This window comes from Adiantum capillus-veneris, chromosome 13, assembly GCF_014529385.1.
Source record: "Adiantum capillus-veneris isolate H3 chromosome 13, ASM1452938v2, whole genome shotgun sequence".
NCBI classification, from domain to species: domain Eukaryota; kingdom Viridiplantae; phylum Streptophyta; class Polypodiopsida; order Polypodiales; family Pteridaceae; genus Adiantum; species Adiantum capillus-veneris.
Window position 1 is genome coordinate 10352539 of NC_140943.1, and position 19477 is coordinate 10372015.

Sequence of the window (19477 nt, forward strand, 5' to 3'; positions counted from 1 at the left end):
GGGAGGGTGTAAGCGGGAGGAGCATGTAAGGAATTTGTATCTTCACTTGGAGAAAGTTTCTCTCTATCCCAGTAATAAATAGACTTGAGTTCAAGAGTCTTCAAATGGATCTTAAAGGTCTCTTTGAATTGATTTTCTCCTCTCTCTTATGGTGCGGACATGGCACCGTTCGGCCATGCGTTTGATCGAAAAGCGCCCTCCACATCACGAGGTCCCGACACGCCCCTGTCCTGTAAGCAACGGGTGCTGAACGTCGTAAACATAATAGGACCCCCCCCCCCTCCCCTCCCCCCCCAAAAAAAAAAAAACCCCTTCACCACGTTCAGAAACGTACGTCTACGTTCATGGGGCCGGAAGTCTACAGGCCTGCAAAAACTGACAGGTTGTAACATTAAGCGAGCTGAGCCGTTAGTCTACTTGCAATGTCTTCATTAGCAAGAAAAAAGCAGGACGTTCCTACAACAAACGCTTCACATGTGCGCGTTCTCTCTCTCTCTCTCTCTCTTTAAGGTCTCTTGGGATAGTTTCCTACGATGTCTTCTTCTTCTTCTTCTCTCTCTCTCTCTCTCTCTCTCTCTAGGCATCCTTCGTAAATTTTCTTATGGCGTATTTGTACGCGTTTAGCATCATATGCATGCATTTGTATGTCGGATCGTTGAATAGAAACCAACAGCCAGCTCCAGAAATTGTACGCTTCTGCATTGTGAGAACAGCATCATCGCGCCAAAGTATGCACGACGAGTTCTGAGAGAGTATTCTCATCAGAAAGTATGGCTATGGCAACCGTAGAAGAAGTGGAGATACTCATTAGCAAACTTCTCTCTGACAAGTCCAAGCTAAGGGAGGTGTGCTCTCTTTTCGCTTCCGTACTTACGAAGCATAGACTCTCTCTCTCTCTCTCTCTCTCTCTCTGTTTTTGTGAAGCATGTAGAAAGGGCTCGCTCTTGCCGTTTCCTCCTTATGCACAGGCACATGTAGGCATCGTAGCATGCAAGCCTTTTGGGTTTAGAAGAACAATCTACCTAAGAATGTGTTGTTTGTTACAGGAAGGCATCAAACAGCTGCTGAGCTACCTCGATGCTACTGGAGGTGTAAGCTTAGTTCCTCTGCTGGATCAACAGACTACCCTCTACAGCCAACCAGATAGACTCCTGTGTAAGCTCCTCTTACAAGTCATCATTTTCACCCTGTACTTCGGCAGGCCATTTCAAACTTCGGGCTTTCTTTCACAGTAGGCCTCGTCTATCATGTGCTTCGCTTCCAGGCATACTGGACATCCTATTTCACAGTCATTTGCTCCATGCTTTTTCTTTCTCTCCATTCAAACACATTGTAGGCCAATTTGAACTTTCCAACTTTTCACCTATTTGTGACTGTCACTATTTGCTTGCTTGTAATCAATTGAAGCTTTGATGGAATTTATGATTGTTTTTTTAATACATTATGATATTCTATTTCGTACTGCTCATTTTTTCCTCCTTCAAAGTGATGATCTTTTCAGTCCCGTCAGTGATCTTGTTGTATTACCATGCTTCCCCTGTACAGTCAGTCTCTTTAAGCTGCTCCATGCTTCCGCTGTATAGTCAGTCTCTTTAAGCACTCTCTAACTCTTCGTAATCCGAGTATACTTGGATTAGTGATTGGATTGTGATTACTTTGTGTCTTTCCCTTGAGATAGTGATTTCCATTTTGAATTTTTTTTTGAAGTCTGGCATCAAGTACAGCCTAGTTCATTGTCATGTGGTTGCACCTGATCATAGCCTTATAAAAACATGTGGAACTAGCTTTTCATTCTTGCCTTGCTGTAATCTGGATTAAGCATCTCATCTCTCAGGACTTTGGGGTTTCATCCCTTTCCCTCTAAATCTACCAGTCTCAATCTCCAGCTGATGTGAGGATGTGCGTATCTGACCAATGGCACACCGCAAACCATGAGACATATGTGTGTCCATGTAGCTGGATCGAATTACAAACCCATCTCCTGTGAGGTGGAGAAGATGCTCTCTATAGAAAGCCATCTTCGTGCCCAACTCGTGTGGCGGCTCTATCCATGTCCTCCTGGTATCTAGCTTCCTGACGAATTGAGTCTAGTAATCTCCACCCGTGTAAGAGACATCGAGGGTGCCTGAAGAGAGTACTGGAAAGGGGGCAGCCTGTCCATGGTGAAACCATGCGTCTGAAACCATGATGTCATCTGTGCATACCAGCATGAAGTGTCCCCTTGAAGAGCTAAATGTCTGGAAGACTCAAGGGCCAGTCTAGCATATCTGTCTCTAGTAGTATCGCACAAGCTGTGCACAAAGGAGATTGATCTGGTAAGCGTCTCAATCTCCATCGGAGGGGCAGCTAGCTCTGCTCGAATGATAGCGTGGGGTATTGAGGCCTTGGCTTTGATCAATCGAGAGATCGTAGATACCAAGGCCTCTCCATACGTCTCCAACCATCCTGGCCTATAGAAGGTCCCCATGTCTGCACCCCATACAACATAGCTGAGGCTACTAAGGTACCAAAGAGCCACAACTTTGTCCGAGGTTCTTGGAACTGAACTTGCGAAAAAGGTTGTACCATACGTATTGTACGGGTCGTGACTGTACGTACTATACGTTGTGCCGTATGGATAAATTTTTTAGGTACGTAAAAATACGTATCTTTGTAAAAAAAATAAATGAGAGGAAATTTAAGAAAATTTTATTTTCCTCGTTAGAGGGTTAACCAATCTATATCATGCAAAGTACTTGGGGACACATTACTACACACATTGTCCACTGGAGATTCACTTAACTTCAAAACAAGTACCAACCTTCAAGAAACAATATACATTGAACAACGTAAAAACATTTCTACTTGCTGACAAGAGAACTTAGAACAATGACAAACCTTCAAGCATGAAGCAATTGAACAAAAGGTAAGTTGCTGACAATAAACTCAGAACTGTACAAACATTGCTTCAAGACTCAAGTAGCCCACATGGCACAAACTGCTAATAAGGATGGAACCAAAATAATGACAAATGTCAAGCCAAAATGGCTCCTGATAGAGCGTACATAAAAAACAACATCCTGCTGAAATATGTGAAAATGTCTAGACTCTAGACTAGTAACCAGTCACTAGTGCCTAGTGAAACTCATCGTCAGAAGGAGAAGAAGATGATGCTGAAAAGAGCATATCGCCATCTGCCACGACATTGCCCTCGTCATCAAACTCTGGCTCTATCACCATAACATATGTGGCCTCGTCTGCACCACCTGGGTCTGGATCACTATCCTCCTCTCCCTCTGGAGTGTGAATGAGACGGACTACCTCATTCGCACGCTGCCGAGGAGTACGTATGGGTAGCTTGCCTTTGCGAATGCTCATCCGTCGTGCACTCCCCTCACCTGTATCTTGGAGGCGTAATGGAATGTTGTAAGCACGTGCAGGAGACCTTGTCACACGCCGATCGACATCCTCTAGCTCTCTATGAAGCATGCGTACTATCTCTCCTGCTCATTTCTGATATGCTGGTCCGCCTCCTCCACAGTAGGATCAACTACCAGCTTGATATGTGAGGGATCAACCTGTTGTACAATGTACATTTTGTTAACAATAGTGTAAATAAGAAACATATACATAGGATGTCATACTACATCGCCATACTACCTGCTTGGGTGTCCCCAAAGCGTGGTAAGAGCGCACAAGCCTCATGTTGGCCCTGCAATACACTAGCTTCTCCAACTGAGAAGTGCTAAGGCGATTCCGGATCTTGGTATGGATCAAAGAGTAAGCGCTCCAGTTGCGCTCACAAGCACCCGCTGAGCAATCTTGCATTAAAGCATTTGCCGGTGTCGTTGGCAGGATTTAAACGCATTGTGCAAGACCCAAGATAGAGAAATAAAGTGAGATTTAAAAGATACCTGCGAGAGCAAACGTAGAGCCATAATAGTCAGGCATGGAAGACCTTGGCGACCATAACTCTGCCACCAAGTGAGAGGACAACTGGTTGCCTCTGGATGCAATGCTACCTGAAGTGAAAACGATGGCCCCAAGTTGTTCATGTACTTGCACATCTCAGCATCTATTGCCAGTTGCTCGTGCTCCTCAAACGAATCATTAATGTACTCGTCCTTTAGTGTGAGGAGATCACTCTCATGAAACAACTCTGGGGTCTTGTAAAAAGGATGGAGTAAAGCAGCCATCCCATGAATAGGACGGCTCATAAACTTCCACCTACTCTCTATAAAGAATAGGATATCATCTCGCCTGCAAAAAAATCAGCAATGATCACACTCAAATTAGCAATGGATACATGGCCTAGATGTAAAAAGAATGGCATGCAAAAATTTGACACTCACCGCTCCTGAGTCAAGGCTTGGCATGCCGTGATGTGGCTCTTCATTTGCATGAAGAGATAGTAGACAAGGCCTAATGTCGAGCCCTCCATGTCCGTGACTCGTAGCAAGACATACATTGGCTGCAAAGCCACTATCAAGGTATGGACCTTTGTCCAAAAAGACTCATCCAACACACGCCTCTGAATGGCTTTGGTGTTCTCACTGTTTGCACGAGCCATGTTTCTCCACTTTGGGTCCACAACTGTCTGCAACAGTGGATCCCTCACCTTGGAGAGTCTTTGCAACACCAAATACATATATGCAAACCTGGTCTTGGAGGGCCGCACCATATCGAGGGTACTATGGCTACGAAAGATGGCTAAGGCCCGATGCTTCTTTCGGAAGAATGTGGTCAATCTGGTAGCCTCTGAAATTGTTGGCTGCACCCAAGGCAGTTTGCCTATGTCCTCCATCAACAAATCTAAACAATGGGCTGCACATGGAGTCTAAAAAATGTGAGGAAACTGTGCCGTTACCATTTCTCCCATAGCTTTGCAGTTGGCTGCATTATCTGTGACAACTTGAACCACATTCTCTTTACCAACGTCATTGATGGCCCTTGAAATATGCTCAAAAATGAATTTACTGTGATCTTATCTCCTGCCTTTCCTGCATCCATAGCACGCAAGAAATATGTACCAAGACAAGAAGACACAAGTATGTTAATGATGTGTCTCCTACGTACATCACTCCATCCATCAGAGATGATGGTGCATCCAAATTGCTGCCATCCAGCCTTAACAGGCACTAGCGCCTTATCCATCAAGGCCTTCTGCTCCTCCAGTGCTGTGGTGCGCATCTTTTTGTAATCGAGGCCATACCATGTATCTGTGGCACCAGCACCTACATGGGCAATGGACCTCACCATCCTCTTCCATTGTTCAGTCTTCCAAGACATTGAAACTGATGTTGCACTCAATGAGAGTGCGAGCAATCTCCATCTCAGCCACTTTCTGACGCTCTTTTATCCAAGACACAGAATGCACACGTGAAGGCAAGGTGGTCTGCCTACGCACATGCACATCACCAACCTCCTCATCCTCCTCTTCCTGCATGATACGAGCCCTCTTCCTGTTTGCAATTTGCTGAGACCCTAAGCTCTCCTCCACCTATGTAGAAGAGTTACCAAGCTGTCCAAGAAGAGCTTCTTGCAAACGGTCTTGTGTTTGTTGTGCCACTTTTCCTTTGTTTGTTGTTGCAAATGCTGGGAATTTCTCAGCAATCAATGCTTCCCGCACACCTGGAGGTACCATCTTGCACTTGCCACAATTATTTGTGCGATTGATGCCAGTTAGATGCATCACAACTCGAGTGATTGTACTCGACAGCGTGAAACCACAGTACTTGCATGACCACTTGCGACAACCTTATCCAGCCTGCCCAAGAGTATTCACAACTTCAATTACATTGGTGTGCTCTTTCCACAAAGGGTTCGTAGGTTTCGGCATGATGAAAACAGCCTACTGAAAACATGCAAATAATAAGGTCACAGATGAGAGTCGAGACTCAGAGGAATCAAGGATTTAGTGGATGCTTTGACTGGTGTATTCTCTCGCAGAGAGAGACTCGAGAGAGAGAGAGGGAGAGGGGGAGAGAGAGAGAGTTGGGGGGGGGGGTAGTAGGTACCTGGTTCTGCACAGTCTGCAAAAGCCTTTCTGTAACGCTCAGCAGTGGCACTGGGCAGCGAAAAACTCACGCAAATCGATATCCAGAGTCCAGTAGCCTAAAAGGGCTTTAATTTTTTTTATAAAAAAAATCACCGTACTGTACGATCCGTACGCGTATTGTACGGATCAGTACGGACGTACCGTACAGTACAGTTCCACACGTACGTATTGGTACAACCTTGCTTGCGAACACATCCTCTCCAAGCCTCCCAAGGCCGCAAAAGCTCTAGTCAGTCTAGTCTGCTGCTCTCTCCAAAGAAAACCTCCGCCCAGTGAAGACAACCCCAAGGTAAGTGTATGCATCTATATACTCTACAATCTCTTGACCATATGTGAAAGTCGGTGCTGATCTCCTGATCCATTGTGGTGTGGTGTTAAAAACCATAACCTTGGTTTTACAAAGGTTTACAGACAATCCACTATCCTCTGCAAATTTGTGTAATGCATCCAATTGTCGCTGCATACCCTTTAATGAGTCAGAGATCAACACAATATCATCAGCATATAACAACTGTCACGCGACACATCCAACCCTATGTGTCCGTGGACAAGCTACAACATGACCAGGGTTCAGTTAAGTCAAGTGAGTCTAGATTAGGAAGTGATCTGACACTTTTGTGAGTCTGTTCGCAGACCGTGCATGTCCAGACACTTAGATTAGATGCATATCCTTTGGTTGCACACAGCATGACCATTAGATTTCCATCAGAACCCATCATGAGCATTTTTACAGTGCGTAGACCTATTTTCCCTATTTTTTGACATTTTTCACTTATTATTTTTAAGTGACTTTTGTTGGAAAGTAGGTAGGGCAATTTTGCTAAGTTTGTATATAAGCAAACCTAGCGCTAGCACTTTCTGGTAGAAGAGGCAGCAGGAGCACACGCTCAACAGGCAACTTCTCAGCAAAACCCCCCGAAGAGGCCTAGCGTTTTTGCATCACAGCAGAAGGCTGGCGTTTTTGGACCAGATCAGATCAGCCAGCGTTTTTGCATTGGCAACAACTTGGCGACAACAAGAAGCAAAAGACTCCTAGCGTTAGCAGATTTGCACAACGATAGCAGATCAGCCCTAGCGTTAGCAGATTCCCACCGCAAGTCAGATTTTCAGCCCTAGCGTTTTTACATCTGCCAGGCATTTTAGAGTTTCGCAGATCTATCGCGACGGAACCAACACAAGCACCAATGTTTTCAGTTTTTAGCACTTAGACATCGCAAAACAAGTCCCGAACCTCGCATATCTCACCTTTCCGTAGTAGATCCTCGCTGCACGGTCAGATCCAGCGCAGTTTGCAGATTCAGCCCAGAAAACGCAGATTTCAGCATCTGCGTTTTCAGCACATCGTCGTCGCATCGTCGCCATCGACATCGTCACCGACATAGAGTTAGAATTCAGCAGATAAAGATTTGCAGATTTCAGCCCTTAGCATTCTCAGATTTCAGCCCGCCTCGTCGTCGTCCTCGTCGGCAAGTCCAAGCATTGTAGAGATTTGTGCAATCGTAAGTAGACTGCTCTCGCTATAGAGAGTGGGGACTTCAGAGGAGGGTTTGACAACATTCCGGTGTCGTATTCTCTTCTCTCTCTATCTCCCAGTCTCATGCACTTGCACTCACAGTGTCCATTCACTTTGTTTGTGTCCATTGCACTCTCTCATTAAGAACGGAAGGCTCTCCCTTCCATAAGTAAAAGGAACTTGAGTACAGTTCGGAGCACTCATCTTGAGCAAAGTTCTACATTCACTTCCGTTGCACCTTACATTTGTATCAGAGCTTTGGCAGTGTTCTGTATCACTCAAAAAAAAGAACCACATATTTTTTTTTTGCTTGTTGCGGTCGCACGTAACCCAAGTCCTCTTGGGCGTGTCGATTCCTAATCGTGCTTTTGAAGAGTGACAGGAAACCCAAGAAAGAAGGGCTTGTCCAGCCTCCCCTTGTGCCTCTTTTCACTCATTGAGAGCGGACCGTGCACTTAGCGGCCGGCCAATCGACGTGAGGTGGAAAAAAGCAACCTTGGTGTGAGCGCAAGGCCGCCAAGGGGTGCGCCCGCGGGAAAGAAAAGAACTCGGGTGAAGAGAAGATCTTCTCTTAACACAGATTGCAAGCGAAAGAAGAACCGCAAGAACCTCAAGAACCGCAAGAACTCAAGAGTCTCAAGAACCCAAGACCCACAAGAACCCAAGTTCCTCGTGAACTTAAGAACCCAAGACTTCGGTGGATGGTCATCACCCAAAGCGGAATGGATACTTCGCATGGAGGTGGTGAGCATGGGAGTGGCGAAGAAGAGTTTTCCCCACCAGGAGGTTTTCTGACCTTTCCCCTTCCTCATCTACGCCAAGGATTGCACTAACTCCTATGGAGGCTTTGGAGCAAATGTTTATGGACAGGAAGTTAGAACGCGAAGCAAGAAGAGCAGAAAGAATGACAGAATTTGATCGTGAATGCAAAGAAAGGAAAGCATAAATGGATCGCAGACACACAGAAAGAAAAACAGAAAGAGAAGCAGAAAGAAAGGTAGCCATAGAGCGTGAGCATGTGCAGGCGCGACACATGCAAGAGTTGTTGAGACTCTTTTTTCAAGTGCAGGCACAGATGCAAGAGATTCGGGAAAAGGAGACTCTCTCAGTCTCTTCTTCTCCAAAGCATGACACATGATTTGCATGATGATAAACATGAAGAATTGCATGATGATTTGAACGTGTCATGTGACACATCCCAACCCTATGTGTCCGTGGACAAGCTACACCATAATAGGGTTTCCGTCAAGTCGAGTCAAGTTAGATTAGAAGTGATCTGGCACTTTTGTGAGTCTATTCGTAGACCGTGCATGCCCAGTCACTTAGAGTAGATGCATATACTATGGTTGCATAAGCATAAGCGTAAGCATTTCCATCAGATTCCATCAGAGTTAGTTTGGGGATTTTTCATATGACTTTATCCCATCTTTCCCTATTTTTGACATTTTTCACTTATTTATTAAGTGACTTTTGTTGGGTACTCAGTAGGGCAAATTGGGTAAGTTAATATATAAGCAAACCCAAGTTAGCACAAATTGGCAGATGAGCCAAGGAGCACAGCAGGCTACCAAGCAACAGGTGTTTCCCTCCCTCTCTCAGCAAGACCCTCTACAAGCAACTTGGTTAGGCCCATTCCCCCGCATCATCCTCATCTTGGGATCGCCCACTCTTTTGGCTGCCCTAGCGTTTTCCTCCCATGTAGATATCGCCGGCAAGCAGTGAAAGCTAGTGTTTTTCCCATTGGTCACATCAGCGTTTTTGGCCACTACTAACGCCAGGCAAATCTCAGCCAATTCAGCGATTTCATCAAGCAAATTGCAGCAGACTACCGAGGCCAGGTAAGGAGTTATTAAGCACTTGGAAAACTGCCATTTTCAGCAAAGAAACCTCTGCTGTCACAGCGTTTTTCAGCAAAGCATTCATCTCCAAAAACGTAGCAGAAAGAGCAGAAAGTCCAGCGTTTTTCATCATCCTCTCGACCCCGACAAAACAGTCATTTTTCAGCCATGAACCCATCAAGAAACAGTCATTTTCAGCCACCAAGAAGTTCACAGATTTCAGCCTAAGTCGCTGCCGTCATCGTCATCGGCATAGTCCAATTGCATCAGTCCATTGCATACGCATTGTACACCTTTGTGCAAACAAAGTAGACCACTCTCGCCGACGAGAGTGGGGCCTTCGGAGGAGGGTTTTACAACCTCTCGGGTGTCGTATCTCTTTTCTCTCCTTCTCTCAGTCTCATTCACTTGCACGCACAATATCCACTCACTTTGTTCGTGATCATAGCACTCTCCATAAGACGGAAAGCTCTCTCTTTCCCTAAGAACTAAAAGGAACCTTGAGCAATAAAGATCACTAATCTTGAGAAAATACAACATTCATTCCGCTGCACCTTACATTGGTATCAGAGATTTGGATGTGTCCTGCATTACTCAAGGAAAGAACCACAAGATTTTTTTTTGCTTGTTGCGATCGCACAAATCCAAGTTTACTTGGGCGTGGCGATTCCTAATCGTGTTTTGTTGAAGAGTGACAGGAATCCCAAGAAAGAAGGGCTTGTCCAACGTCCCCTTGTGTCTCTTTTCACTCATTGAGAGCGAACCGCGCACTTAGCGGCAAGCCAATCGACGTGAGGTGGGAAAAAGAAACCTTGGTGTGAGTGCAAGGTCGCCAAGGGGTGCGCCCGCAGAAAAGGGTAGAACTCGGGTGAGGAGAAGATCCTTCGCCAACGCGATTTGCAAGCGAAAGAAACCCTCAAGAACCTGAAGATCCTCAAGAACCTCAAGAAACTCAAGAACCAAGTTCCTCGAGAACTTAAGAACCAAAGATCCTAGTGCATGGTCGTCACCCGAAGCGGCATGGATACTTCACATTCAAGTGATGAGCATGAGAGAGGCGACGAAGGATTCTCCCCACCAGGAGATTTTTCCAACCCTCCCCCTTCGCAATCTACGCCACGAGTTGTTCTCACTCATGTGGAGATGATGGTCAAGTCGATGTTGGACATGATGGCACAACAACAAGAAACGAATCGAGTTGCCTTGGCACAACTCGCAAGCAAAGCAGAAGAACAAGCAACAAAGAACCGTGCACAAGAAGCCAAGGACCGCGAGCGCGATGAAAGAAACGACAAACTTGCTGCAAAACAAGAAGAAAATCGACTTGCTCAGGAACGTGAGCGCATTGCTCTTGCCGCAAAACAAGAAGAACAGCGACTTGCTCTCGAATGCGAGCGCGTTGAACGAAAAGAACGCAACGCAGAAAGGGATGCCGAGCGAGAAGCTCAAAGGGAGATTCGTAATCAAGAATTTATTTCCCTTGTCCTAGCCTCGAAGACCGAATCACCCAAAGATCGTGGGAGTTCGTCAAGTGGCGCAAGCAACGATGCAGATTCACACAATCCAGTCACAGAGAAGTTGACTTTCAGTAAGTATGATGGTAAGATGGATGCTACTGTTATTCTTTCTTGGTTGCATCAATTTAATGCTTATTTTGCGACAACTAAGAAAACAGGCAATAGCAAAGTTTTGACGGCAGCTATGTACCTTGCCGGTGATGCCATAAATTGGTATCAGGCTTGGCAAGAGGCACAGCTAGCCGCGCACCTAGAGGCAGCCGACGATCTCACGCCCCTCCCTTTTAGTTGGGCTGATTTTCAAGACAAGCTCAAGGCGCGGTTTATGCGACCTTAGTACTTTGCACGACTAAAGGACGATTGGCGAGCTCTCAAGCAAAACGGTATGCCGGTTATGTCTTTCTCTAATCGAGTTTTGCAGCTCGGCACTCAATTACGCAAATCGGATAAGAAGCGCAAGGAGGCATTTCTTTACTGATTGGACGAGTATATCAAGTATGATGTCGAGGTACTCGATCCACCCGATCTCAACAAAGCGGTAGCAATTGCTCTCGCCCACGAGATGAAGCACAACAAAGGAAAGCCTAAGGAAAACAAGACTTCTCAAGAAACCCCGCATAATTCTCAGAACACATAGAATGGTAAGAACGGTAATTCTTCTAGCCCTTCTTCCTCTAATTCCTCGGAAAAGAACTCTAACAATGAATCTAAGGGTAAAGCTAAAGCACCTTCAAAACCTAAGCTAACCCCTGATGAAAAAGCTTCTCAAGGAATTATAGGAGGATACATCACGGCTGAAGAACAAGTGATTTATGCTAAAGAAGGTAGATGTTTTCAATGTCATGTCAAGGGTCACATTAAGAAGGCTTGTCCTAAGACAGTCCCACCTAAAGGACCAAAAGCACCCACAACTACCACAAACTCTGTCACAACACAACCTGCATCTTCTCCTGACTCTGACACACACATGATGAATCTCTCTTGAAGTGTTATGGTCATGTAAAAGGACAACGTTTTATCATATTGTTTGATCCAGGCAGTATGCATGATGTGATTAGTCCTCCTCTTGTTGAGAGAGCCCGCCTAGAGGTTAGTCAGAATTCTCTTCTCGAGGTTTCTGGCTTTGCTCTTGGTATGGACTCTCTCATCACGAAGGAGTGCCTTGATGTGATGTTTACCGTTCAACAAGCTTCTTTTCGTAGGAAATTTCTTGTGTCTTCTCTCTCAGGATGTGATATGATCCTAGGCATTATATGGTTTCGTGAACTCAACGCTGTCATTGATTTTGAAGCTAACACTCTCATTCTACATGCCAAATCTGATTCCCCCCTCATCATTCGTGCTGAGGAGGGCTTGCATTCTTTGCCTCTCATCTCGCATGTATAGGTAAAGCGTGAATTACGACGAGGAGCACAAGCGGCATTCATTTATGCTGCCCCAGTTTCCCAGAGCATTCAGGCTCCAGGTAAGTATTCGGAGTTGTTTACGAAATTTAAACATCTCTTTTTGCAGGATGATCTTCCACCTCTTCTCCCACCGGAGCGGCCGGAGGACCATCGCATCGAGCTTATGGAGGGAGCGCAGCCTGTCAGTAAGGCTCCCTACCGTTTGAACAAGTCACAGGAGGAAGAGTTAGAGCGACAACTCACGGAGTTGGTGGCTAGAGGATTCATACGTCCTAGTTAAGTCCTTTTGCTACCCCTATTTTGTTCGTTCGCAAGAAGGATGGTTCGTCTCGTTTGTGTGTTGATTACAGGGCATTAAACAAGATGACCGTCAAGAACAAGTTTCCGATGCCTCGTATTGAGTATATCCTCGATAGGCTCAATGGGGCAAAGGTTTTCAGCAAGGTCGATCTCAAAAGTGGATACCATCAAGTACGGATATTCAAAGGCGACATTTTCAAGACCGCCTTTCGCACCGAGCGAGGGCAATGGGAGTATATTGTTATGCCTTTTGGATTGACAGGAGCCGTGGGTACGTTCAATCGTCTCATGGTAGGTCGTTTCGGCGACATGGTAGGTGTATGTGTGTTCATCTTTTTAGATGATATTCTCATTTTTTCTGCATCGTGGGAACAACATGAAAGAGATGTTGAAAGGGTACTAACTCGTTTGGATGAGTGTCAGTTGTACATTGCAGCTAAGAAGTCTGAATTTTTTCTTATTGAAGTCACTTATTTGGGTTATATCATTCTGCAAAAGGCGTCAAGCTAGACCCCGCGAAGGTGGAACAGGTTCGTAATTGGGATTTGCCCAAAACTGCATATAATGTGCGTTTTTTTCTTGGTTTATGTCAAGCATATAGTTCGCACATAGAGAATTTTGCACGCATTGCTGCACCTATGACTGATGTTTTGAAAGGGGTAAAGACTCGCCGTCAGCGCGTAGACTTGCCGGAGGCTGTCATTGAGGCTTTCGCAGCTCTCAAGGTTGCGGTGACAGAAGCACTGTGTCTTATCCTTGCCTCTTGGGATGACTCCTTTGAGGTATGGACGGATGCGAGCAATGTCGCTATAGGTGCTGTGCTCTAGCAGCATGGTCGCCCAGTAGCTTTCCTTAGCCGGAAGCTCAATAGTGCGGAAAAGAATTATTCAGTTTATGATAAAAAACTTTTGTCTGTCATTCACTCTCTTAAGCATTGGAAGCATTTTTTTGTATGGTAGAGAGTTTACAGTGCGCACAGATCATCAAGCCCTCAAGTGGCTATAGTCTATGCCTAGTGCACATTGGAGTGATCGCCAAGCGCGGTGGTACATTTTTTTCAGCAATTTGGCGGTTTGATTGAGTATGTGCCTGGGAAAGCTAACCCTGTTGCAGAGGCGTTGAGTCGCAAAGGACAGATTTTGGCTCTTGAGTCAAGAACCACATTTTCTATACAGGGTGAGTCTTTTGACAGCATGAAGAACCAGTATGCAGATTCGGAGTTTGGTAAGTATTGGTTGCAGGCTCTTGCTTCCCAAGGGCCCAGCAACTATCTCATTCGTGATGGATTGTTATTTTTTTGTTAGCGTCTATGTGTGTTGCCCTCTCTCAGGCCAGCCATATTGCATGATGCAATGACTCTCTCACGGGTGGGCACAGGGGTATGAACAGCACATTGGAAAAGATTGAACGATTTTTCTATTGGCCTAAAATGCGAAAAGATGTGTTTAGTTATGTCACACATTGTACTATATGTCAAAAAGTAAAAGCTCCTCGGGGTAAGCAGCAAGGCCTTTTGCTTCCGCTGCCTATTCCCGAGGGACCTTTTCAGCAAAGTTACCCGGAACGGGAACGGGGAACGGGAACGGGGGCCTCTGGAACGTTTCCGGAACGGGGGCCCTCCGAAAAAGCGGAACGGGAACGGGGGCCGGAACGGTAAACTCGAATTATGCTTAAATTAGGGTGGATTCAACCTATATGTTAGTAGAGAGCCACACACACTCATTACTCCAAGTAGAATCCTATTTAGGCATGCTTTGCAATGATGCTTAAGTCTTAAGGTGCGGTCATGACTCATGACACGAATCCACCATTCACATGACACAGAAGCATCTTGATTCTTCATAGAAAGGACATTAACTTAACTTAAAATTAAAAGAGTCCAATCTCCACACAAAAGCTTGGAGCAAAACATTGATACTAGATAGATCATGACGATGGCTTACAAGGCCAGCCAAGGCGCTACAAAAAGATATAAGGAGCAATCAGTCATGACTCATGAGTCATGCTTGAGAAGAGCCTCCTGCCTCCCAATCTGTAGTGGTGTCCTGGATCTCATGAATATCATCCCAATCCTCCTGCATAGGCTCATCCTCATGTGTAGATGCTGCCGCCTCTCCAAGCACCTCTGCCTCTGCCTCCATCTCCCACTGTAGAAAAGGGTCTGTCACTTTAGATGCTGACTTGCAAAGCATTCGTAAGTTTGCACTGACAAAAACAAGGTCATTTGCTTTCTCCACTCCAAGTCGGTTCCTCTTTCTAGATGCAATGTGGCTGTAAACACTCCACAATTGCTCCAAGCAAGAGGAGCTAACCGCTTGGCTGAGAATGCGGATAGCAAGTCGCTGAAGATCGGGACCATCTGAACCATTTTCTTGCCACCACAAGACCGAGGAAATCTTGGTGCGATCAATTTGGGCATCGGCAGTCCCAAATGATCCTCGCATATCCCTGTAAAATGCAAGCTGATCCTTGATTTTGCGCTGCATGTCTCTATCAGGGTGAAGCCTCTTCAAAATAGTGTTCCAATGTGTAATTACCTCTGAATCATGCTCCTGTCCTGCACCTTGGAACTCTGGATCCAACACAAAAGCTGCACCATGAAGAGGTGAACTATAGGAGTTCCACCTGCTGCTGCATAGGTCTTTGATTTCTTCAAGCCTATCTGGGTCCTTCTCAAGATCTCCAAGCGCCTCGACCATGCGATCCATTGCTTCATAAACCTTGCCAACACAAGGTTGCATACGATCTATCACTCTAAGCAAGTGAATCACTGGTTTTACCATTTTGTCAAGAGTCTTGAGAGACTCCCAGAACTCTGGATCCTCTACCTTCTCTGTACAAATGATCCCTGCTGCTGTACGTGCATGGGAAGTCTCAGCAAACTCTGTACTGATGAAGAGCTGCCGCACTGCACTCCGACACTCCACAAATCGGCCTACCATAAGAAAGTTGTAGGCAAAGCGGGTCTCACAATACTTGAGAAGAACTTTCCCCCCCGACCGCTTCAAGAACTCTGCTTGAAGGACGTTGTGGTTGTTGACAAAAGAAACCACTTTGGCTGTAGAGGCAAAGAGAGGCTCTATCCAAGGTAGTTTGCCGAAATCCTTCAGGAGGTTGTTAAGGCAATGCGCCATACAAAAGGACACCGTGATGTGGGGGTATGTGCCTTCTAAAATAGCCCCGGCTGCCCTGTTCGATGCCTCCCCATCAGTGACTAGCCCTATCACAAGTTCGGACCCAATGGTCTCTATGGCGGAGGCCCACTCTCCTGCAAGGACATCGGCTGATTTTCCTGTTTCTGTAGCATCATGGGAGTGGGCAAAATACATTTCCCCTTTGGAATAGGCAACAATGCCATGAATGGATCTCCTCCTGGTGTCGCTCCATCCATCCGCAATGAGGGTCACTCCATACTTGGTCCATTGCCTCTTCATGTTAAGGGTTGCCGTCTCCACAACGGCCTTCTCTCTATCGAGTAGAGTAGTGCGGAGGGCCTCGGAAGAGGGTGGCACATATCGTGCCCCATACTCTCCTATCCTTGTGCACATAGTCTTGAAGTACTCCGACCTACACATAAGAGGTAACACATAGGTATTAGGATTCAAAGTTAAATTAATAAACTGGTCAATATATCTAAATCCAAAAATGGAGGAATGTCTTACCGAGCCTTTATGAAGGGAATGTGGTCATGATAGAAGAAGCGTGCAACACTTGCATCCACATCCTCCTTCCTTTTCGGATCCCAAGTGGCATGTAGAGTGCGTTGGTGCGGCTTGGGAGTGGAGACCGGCGTAGTATTAGGGGTTGAGAATGGCGATCGAAATGATGTCGCCCCCGTCTCCGCCGTCGCCGCATTACTATTACCACCGATGGATGAAGAAGGTGTAGAAGAGGGAAAGAGCAAATCGTTGGGGTCGATTGCGGGGCGCTTTGGCTTGGCCGCATCCTTCTCTTCCTTGTTGGCTTTGATGGCGGCATCCTTGGCTTGAAAGACCTTCAACAAATGCTCGTTGACCTCCTTGCATATTGCCACTTGTTGTCCCTCTAGCTTAAGGAGGTGAGCGCGGACTTTGGTTGTGCCGGATTGCCTCTCGAAGCCGCATAGTTTGCACTTCCATGCCCGGGCACCACCGGACTTTCCCAACACTCGGGAATGCACTTCGTCCCACCATGATACTTCCTCCTTCTTCTTCTTCGCACCCAAGGGCACACGTTCACTTGATGCGGAAGCTTGCGCCATGTGAGACTCGAGAGAGGGAGGGAGCTTGAGAGAGAAAGGGAGAGGGACTCGGGAGAGATAGGGAGAGGGAGAGGGAGAGATGGAGTGATAGGGAGAGAGAGATTAGGGAGATATGTATTATGGAGAGATGGCGAGCCGTGAGAGAGAGAGGAAAAGGGAGAGATGGAGAGAGGGAGAGTGAGCTTTCACTTGAGCCTTGAGGCTTAAAGCCTTGAGGCCCAAGGGAGAAGGAGAGAGAGCTTGAAGCCTTGAAGGTTGAGCCTTGAGGCTTGAGGAACTTGGAAGAGGCTAGAGCCGACGTAGAGAGCTTGAGCCTTGAGGGAAGGATGAGGCTATGAGCTCTCAACCTTGCCCTTGAGGCATTATATAGGAGTTAGAGTCTACCCCTCCCTCAAACGTTCAAAAACAGTCCCTAAACGCCCCCTGTTTTTTTAAAAAAACGGTCATTTTTTTCAAAATTTGAAATTTGCCGTTCCCGTTCCGTTCCGCTCACGCGTTCACGTCCCGGTTCGTCCGTTCCCTGCCCGTTCCGCCCAGCCGTTCCGGTTACACCCAGGAACGGAACGCCGTTCCGTTGCCGTTTCCGTTTCGGGGACCCAAGTTGGCTGGGAACGTGTTCCGGGAACGGGAGGGGTCCGTTCCGCCCGTTCCCTGTTACTCTGCTTTTCAGGATATCTCTATGGATTTTGTGACGAACTTACCACCAAGTCAGCATTCAAGGAACACTCAATGTTTAACTATTGTTGATCGTTTCAGCAAATTCTGCATGTTGATTCCTTGTAAGGCCACAGTTACTGCACAAGATGTTGCACGATTGTTCATAAAGCACTGGTACCCCCTCTGTGGTTTGCCAAAGTCCATTGTTTCAGATAGGGATGTTAAGTTTATGTCCAACTTTTGGCGTGCACTTTTTGAAAATTTTGGCACAAAGTTAAATTTTTCATCCGCTTTTCATCCACAGTGAGATGGTCAAACGGAAATTTATAATCAGTTGGCTTTTGATGTGTTGAAGTCTTATGTTCATGATCAGCAGTCTCAATGGGAGCTCTATCTCCCATTGGTTCAAGCTATTCTCAATGATTCCTTCTCTTCTGCTATTGGTCGAACTCCGTATGAGGCAGCTTTTGGCCGCCGATTCCAGCTGCTGACTCGATCGGTCAGTCAAATGCCTGATGCCAATGTTGAGAGTCAGTCATTGGATGAGATTTCTGAGAGTGTGAAGCTTCGGCTAAGCAAGGCTCAGGAATCTTATTCTTGGCAGGCTAACAAGCATCGTCAGGAGGTCTCGATCAAGGAAGGAGATTGGGTGTATCTACGGATTATGAAACAGTGTCTTAAGCAAGTTGGAAAGAAATGTCCTAAGTTATCTTTTCGTATATATGGTCCATTTCCAGTCATCAAAAAGATTAATGAGGTTTCAATGAAATTAAAGTTGCCTAACTCATGGTCAATGCACAACGTTTTCCATGTTTCTTGGTTGAAAGTGTTTTAGGGAACACCTCCAAAGGACGTTTCGGAAGAAGAAGAACCGGAGATCATCGATGAAGCAGAAGTCATGGAGCCGGAGCAAGTCTTGTTGCATCAGTTTCGCCATGGCTCGAAGAAACAAGTACGACAGTATTTTTTGAAGTTCAAAGATCGAGGAACCCATGAAGCGGTGTGGGTAGACGAAGAGTTTTTCAAGGATTATCCATAGTTGTTGCCAGACTACAAGGAAGCCATGTAGCTCGGTATCAGTATCTCACTTTAAAAAAGAGGGGATGTCACGTGACACATCTCAACTCTATGTGTCCGTGGACAAGCTACACCATAACAGGGTTTCCGTCAAGTCCAATCAAGTTAGATTAGAAGTGATGTCGCACTTTTGTGAGTCTATTCGTACACCGTGCATGCCCAGTCACTTAGAGTAGATGCATATCCTCTGGTTGCATAAGCATAAGCATAAGCATTTCCATCAGATTCCATGAGAGTTAGTTTGGGGATTTTTCATATGACTTTATCCCATCTTTCCCTATTTTTGACATTTTTCACTTATTTATTAAGTGACTTTTGTTGGGTACTCAGTAGGGCAAATTGGGTAAGTTAATATATAAGCAAACCCAAGTTAGCACAAATTGGCAGATGAGCCAAGGAGCACAGCAGGCTACCAAGCAACAGGTGTTTCCCTCCTTCTCTCAGCAAGACCCTCTCCAAGCAACTTGGTGAGGCCCATTCCCCCACATCATCCTCATCTTGGGATCGCCCACTCTTTTGGCTGCCCTAGCGTTTTCCTCCCATGTAGATATCGCCGGCAAGCAGTGAAAGCTAGCGTTTTTCCCATTGGTCACATCAGCGTTTTTGGCCACTACTAACGCCAGGCAAATCTCAGCCAATTCAGCGATTTCATCAAGCAAATTGCAGCAGACTACCGAGGCTGGGTAAGGAGTTATTAAGCACTTGAAAAACTGCCATTTTCAGCAAAGAAACCTCTGTTGTCACAGCGTTTTTCAGCCAAGCATTCATCTCCAAAAACGCAGCAGAAAGAGCAGAAAGTCCAACGTTTTTCATCATCCTCTCGACCCCGACAAAACAGTCATTTTTCAGCCATGAACCCATCAAGAGACAGTCATTTTCAGCCACCAAGAAG

General features: G+C 46.0%; 2 protein-coding genes and 1 pseudogene across 11 annotated transcripts in view; 1 reads left to right on the plus strand and 2 right to left on the minus strand.

Annotated features, from left to right (window-relative positions):
• Positions 1-577: 577 nt before the first annotated feature.
• The window catches only part of ATM (Serine/Threonine-kinase ATM-like protein), a 289283-nt gene continuing 270383 nt past the window's right edge, over positions 578-19477 (plus strand). For 6 of the 10 annotated variants that reach the window (XM_086526402.1, XM_086526401.1, XM_086526403.1 and 3 more), the window contains exons 1-2: positions 581-845; positions 1047-1155. In XM_086526402.1, coding sequence (XP_086382528.1) covers positions 771-845; positions 1047-1155 — 184 coding nt within the window. In that variant the 5' untranslated portion in view covers positions 581-770. Of the gene's footprint in view, positions 846-1046; positions 1156-19477 lie in introns of all 10 variants that reach the window. The other 4 variants (XM_086526409.1, XM_086526408.1, XM_086526410.1 and 1 more) reach the window with 2 other exon arrangements.
• LOC147443596 (uncharacterized) lies at positions 3115-3684 on the minus strand (annotated as a pseudogene).
• On the minus strand, positions 14239-15503 carry LOC147443597 (uncharacterized). Its single transcript, XM_086527689.1, has one exon. The coding sequence runs from the start codon at positions 15392-15394 to the stop codon at positions 14612-14614; it is 783 nt and encodes a 260-aa protein (XP_086383815.1). The 5' UTR covers positions 15395-15503; the 3' UTR covers positions 14239-14611.

What these genes read in the sequence shown, in the direction of transcription:
- LOC147443597 (XM_086527689.1), bottom strand. Translation starts at nt 15,394, where the DNA reads ATGGTAAAACCAGTGATTCACTTGCTTAGAGTGATAGATCGTATGCAA.